This window comes from Cajanus cajan, chromosome 4, assembly GCF_000230855.2.
Source record: "Cajanus cajan strain Asha chromosome 4, NIPB_CcT2T_4, whole genome shotgun sequence".
Classification (NCBI taxonomy): Eukaryota; Viridiplantae; Streptophyta; class Magnoliopsida; order Fabales; family Fabaceae; genus Cajanus; species Cajanus cajan.
In genome coordinates this window covers 54,532,564-54,537,639 of record NC_138520.1, presented here as the reverse complement: position 1 = coordinate 54,537,639, position 5,076 = coordinate 54,532,564, and the positions used below count along the sequence as shown (strand labels likewise).

At 40.8% G+C, this 5,076-nt stretch overlaps 1 protein-coding gene across 1 annotated transcript; it reads left to right on the top strand.

Moving 5' to 3' along the window:
- Positions 1 to 214: 214 nt before the first annotated feature.
- Positions 215 to 4,658, top strand: LOC145957067 (uncharacterized). Its single transcript, XM_083073293.1, has 10 exons — positions 215 to 359; positions 486 to 1,024; positions 1,109 to 1,345; positions 1,428 to 2,069; positions 2,142 to 2,404; positions 2,478 to 2,645; positions 2,713 to 2,817; positions 2,897 to 2,969; positions 3,050 to 3,145; positions 3,232 to 4,658. Exons 4-10 carry the CDS (start codon positions 2,046 to 2,048, stop codon positions 3,319 to 3,321), a joined length of 819 nt encoding a protein of 272 aa, XP_082929419.1. The 5' UTR covers positions 215 to 359; positions 486 to 1,024; positions 1,109 to 1,345; positions 1,428 to 2,045; the 3' UTR covers positions 3,322 to 4,658.
- The last annotated feature ends 418 nt before the right edge of the window (positions 4,659 to 5,076 follow it).

Below are 5,076 nucleotides of genomic sequence, written 5' to 3'. Positions count from 1 at the left end.
TCGATTTTTGAATCGATTGCCTTAAACTTCTTTTTCCAATGTTTTGAGTAAAACATTGGTGGCGACTCCATGAACCCTTCCTTTTTATGAAAACCGCTAATCCATGGAGGGTCCCGCTTGGGATTAACATGGATTGGTGAGCCTTTTAATAAAATTGCTCGTTTGACAAGGTCTCAGTTTGAGAATAAGTCATTCTAGCAATCCATATTTTTAAACAAATAAAAGAGTCCAACCATCCTTCGCGAATGCCGAAAGCCCGTTTCAGGCCGGTGGCGACAGCGGACAATGAAGTGGACGAAATACATGCTATTCGAAGTGATCATGATGAAGGAATATGGGAAAACATTCCAACCTAATAGGTTTCTGTTTATGTATTATTTGTTTTTTTATTAGTTATTTTGTTGCTATATTGTTATTATCTTTTTTACTTTATTTGTCTATTCAATTAATTCATTGTTTTAATAATGACAGTTTAATTTTTTTAGGATTATGGAGGATTCTGGGTCTGGCAGTGGAAGGAGGGAAGGTAGATCTGTCACTCGATTGTCTGGGTTGACAGCTGGGCGCATTGCCAAGGAGAGGACACCGGTTGAGGTGGATCCTCGTTCTGGCAAGGCATCAGGCCCAAATGCTGCCAAGTTTAAGAGCTATTTGGGAGTCCTAGCTCGATGACATGTTTCTATTATCATTCCATCATGGGATGACGTTCAGGAGGTTGACAAGAACCTCATGTGGCAGGATATTCAGGTATATACTTTCACATCCTTTCAATATTATATAACTTAAATACATTATTTATTATTTGTTGTTATTTTCATAGCAAAATTTTGACATTCCCAACAATGAGGGCATGAGGAGGAAGATGTTATCTGCCCTTGCCAGCAGGTGGAGAGACTTCAAGACTTTCTTGACACGGGAGTATGTATTTGGAGAGCGCCAAAATGAGACTCCCTGTCTAAAGTACCAGATCACTGATGAGGAGTGGATGCAATTTTGTGCCACTCGATTGGACCCTTCGTGGCAGGTTAGTTATTGATAACTTTTACATTGACACAAATACTTAAGGTATATTTTAATTTATCTCATTTTTTATTTTGTATTATTGCAGGCTAAAAGAATAGCTGCCCAAGAACGACAAGCCAAGAATGATGCACCCCATCTATTGTCAAGAGGGGGATATGAAAGAAAAAAAAAACAAATGAAGAAGGCTAGGGCACAGGCAGCAGGGGTTGAGGATGCTGACCGTGTGGAGTCACCTCCCCGCCATGAGATGTGGATAGCAGCCCGGACAAAACCAGATGGGCAAATGACTTCTGAGTCTGCAAGGGTCGTTGCTAATAAAATAGTAAGTAAAAATATACAAATTAAGACTCTTCATTTCAACTCATTTAATTCATAAGATTTTTTAATCTTCCTTATTGTTGCAGGAGGATTTAGTTGAGCAGAGCACCCAGGGCTCATTTGTTTCCGATGGTCGGAATGATATCCTCACAACGGCCATAGGAAAGCCAGAGCACGGAGGTCGTGTGCGTGGTGTTGGTGGTTCTTGGAGCCACCGAGATTTCTTTGGTGGCCGATCATCGAGGAGCACTGTCGACTCTTGCAGTCAAGAGGTTATACAGAAATTGGAGCAGAGATTGGAGATGTAGTTTGAAGAGAAACTGAAGAATATTGAAAAACAGTTTGAAGAGAAGTTTGAACTTTTGGCTCGTTCTCAGCAACAGACTGTAGTTGCTCATGATGGTGTTCGAGTCAGCACTAAAGGGAGTTGTGCTGCTCCAAATTCCTCAGGGGAACATGCTCACACTGATGTACCAAACCAGTGCGAGTTATATGTTGAGGATGACCCCCCACGGTTAGTGGCTATTGGCCGAGTATTTGAGGGTGGCTCAACCATCCATGGTGTCCCTCTACAGCCAGACTGGACACGGGTTGTGGTTGACCAAGTTCAAGATGCTGCTGCTCCAGTGCCTTTGCCCAATACAGAGGTTCAACTAGTGGGGCAGGCAACCGGCACATTCTTAGCTTGGCCAAAATGTTTGGTCATGCCGCTTTCAGCACGGGCAAAGGTAATTATATTATTGCTCTTTTAGATTCTTATAATTCTATTATTGTTTAACTAATTTTGATTATTTCTTTAGGATTTTATCGATCGTGGTAAGGAGGTCATGAGAGAACCTCATGTTCATGATGCTAATATCGCAGAAGCTGAGGATGATCCTATATCTAAGCTTCTAATCAAATTACCACGATTAAAGAAGCAACCAATTCAATTGCAGTGGGACATTAGAGTTTTTGGAGTTGATAGCTCTAATGTTCCACTATACATATCTCTGCCTGATGCATTAGAGATTGTTGGGGGAAACTCCATGTTAAATATATCTGTCATACAGTTGTGGGCCATGTAAGTCATATTTTCTTTTATGAGTCTAAATTTACAATAATTACATTTAACTTATAATAATTATTTGTGTTAGGTACATGGACAAATTGAGTGTGGAGCAAGCACAAGCAGAAGTATATGGATTTATTGAGCCTCAATCCATCCAAAAATCAGGAAACACTCAGGTCCAGATCCAACAATATATGCAAACATGGATGAGTGACTCAAGAAGACATATATACATGGCTCCATACATTGACGGGTTAGTTTTTTAATTGATTTTTTAATCATGGTAATTTTTTAACTGATTTGTTTGTCATACAATGTAGGTCTCATTGGCAGTTAATGGTAATCATTCCTAAGGAATATACCGTGGTGTGGTTTTGTTCACTTCATCGAAAACCAAGCCAGGAAATTAAAAGCCAATTACATGGGTAACTAAATTTTTTCATTATGTTTTAACACTGTAATTATATATATTGGCTAACATTTATTTTTATTTCAATTAATTAGAATCGTGTCTGGAGCTAATATATTAAGTGGAAGAGCCAGATCATCAAAGTCATTGCATTTCATATATCCTAAGGTTAGCAAATTAATTCATACAGTCAATAATATTTAAATTTATTGACTTTGGAATTAATAGTTATTTGTTTCTCATTTTAGTGTAATAAGCAACAAGACTCGTTTGAATGTGGCTATTACATCATGTATTGGATGAAAGCCATAGTTTCTGCGGGTATTATTGATTCTTGGGCGCAGGTAATTCATATCAAAAATTATTTAACTATATTTACCTTTAGAATAATTAACATTGCATATTAATGACACTTAAATTACCCTTTCAGGTCTTTCAAGATCCATCTCCATTGCCCGAAGATGAGATGCTCAAGATAAGAGAACAATGGGCAACTTTTTTTCTAAGTTTAGTTAGTTAGATATTATGTTTATAGTTTGATAGTTAGTTATTTAGATAGCATTGACAAACATGTTTTATAGCTTTTTTAGGATAATAGGATTTACATTGTCATAATTTATGTTTTTTAAGATTTATATATTATTTTCTTTTTGTCATTCAATTTTGAAATACAATTTGAATTTCTATTCTGGACTGCCTGGTTTAGATTTGGTATTCTGGATTATATTTATATGCAGGTGTTGGGTATATCAATTTACAAACGTTTTTAAAAAAAAAAACTGCCACAATTTACGTCGGACATGGCGTTGTCCGACGTAAATTTACGTCGGGCCTTGCAATGACCGACGTAAATTTACGTCGGACAAGGCCACGTCCGACGTAAATTTGTGGCATGATTTTGCCTCTTTTTACGTCGGTCTAGAAAAATTCCCGACGTAAATTTACGTCGTCTTCCAGAGGCGACGTAAATTTACGACTCCCGTATTAACGTCGGACCCTTTTCCGACGTAAAAGGGTCAAAATACACGACGTAAAACACCCTTTGTGTACTAGTGTGTCGAGCTGACGTCATATAGCGCTTGCCCGAGGTCATCTTGCGCTGTGATACCGAGCTCCGAGCTCAGTTTCACAGATCGGATAGTACATTAGCCCCTTGAGCTCCGCAGACCGTGGGTCGAGGAGTTGAGACCGAGCTCGCTGGAGGGAAATGACATTTCACGCGCATCTACCCGTTGAGATGTCACGTGCCGCCGTTGTTGTCCCGTTTTCGGAAACGTGCAGGTGACGTGGTGACAAGATTGTGTGTTTGTTTGCTTGATGACGTGGTCTCTTTGGGCTGACGTGGTGTTCCAATGCCTATGCTTCATGGTCAACCTGCGGGGCCTGGCAATGCCGAGGTTATTGCTTGATCAGACTGGTAAACCTTTGATCGAATCAATAGATTGGTGAGGGGCAAGTTGGTGACTCGGTTGGCCAGGACACTTTCTCCCTAAGCATCGAGTGGTGCAAGAGGGAATGGGCTTTTGAGGAGCTTTCAAATTTATTGTTTGAAGGTTCAAACTTGACCTTGTTAAGCAGATGCGTTCTTCAAGGGTCGAGTCTGACCTTGGTTAAGGGAACGTAATCTTAGGGTTCAGACTCGACCTCGTCGTGACAAGGTTCAAAATCGACCTTCGTTAGGGGAACGTAATCTCAAGGTTCGGACTCGACCTTGGCATGACAAGGTTCAAACTCGACCTTGGTTGAGAAGATGTAATCTCGAGGTTAGGTAATAGGTTTCGTTTGGAGCGAGGATCCCTGATCGGTTATGGTTTGCTTAAATGCCGGGCTGACGTCGTGTAGCGGGCGCCCGAGGTCATCTCGGTTATGGTACCGAGCTCCGAGCTCGGTTTCACAAATCGGATAGTACATTAGACCGTAGGTCGTGGAGTTGAGTCCGAGCTTGTTGGGGGAAATGACCTTTCGCGTATGCAGGCCTGTTTAAAATGCCGCGTGTCATAACTCGTTTCTTATTTCAGTAACCGAGGCCGGCGCGTTGATGGGTGTGACGGTTACGCAATGATGGCTCCTTTTGTCATGATGGGTCTCATTTATTGCGTGTTCAGGTGCGTCCCTTGGTTGACACGTGTCGCGACCGTTTGAATTTTGAGAGACCTTTTGTCCCCTTTCTCGCGCTTCCTCCCTTTTCACTTTGCTCACTTGTGCTTTTTCATCTTCTCGCGTACACTGCTTCTCTCATTTTTGCTATTCCTCCGTCTCCGTTTCTTTCGTTTCT

Excerpts from the sequence above, each read along its gene's own strand:
- LOC145957067 (XM_083073293.1), top strand. The coding sequence starts at position 2,046 with ATGCCGCTTTCAGCACGGGCAAAG. Across the intron at positions 2,818-2,896 it reads ATTAAAAGCCAATTACATGG|AATCGTGTCTGGAGCTAATA; the intron begins GTAACTAAATTT and ends TCAATTAATTAG. Across the intron at positions 2,970-3,049 it reads TGCATTTCATATATCCTAAG|TGTAATAAGCAACAAGACTC; the intron begins GTTAGCAAATTA and ends TTCTCATTTTAG.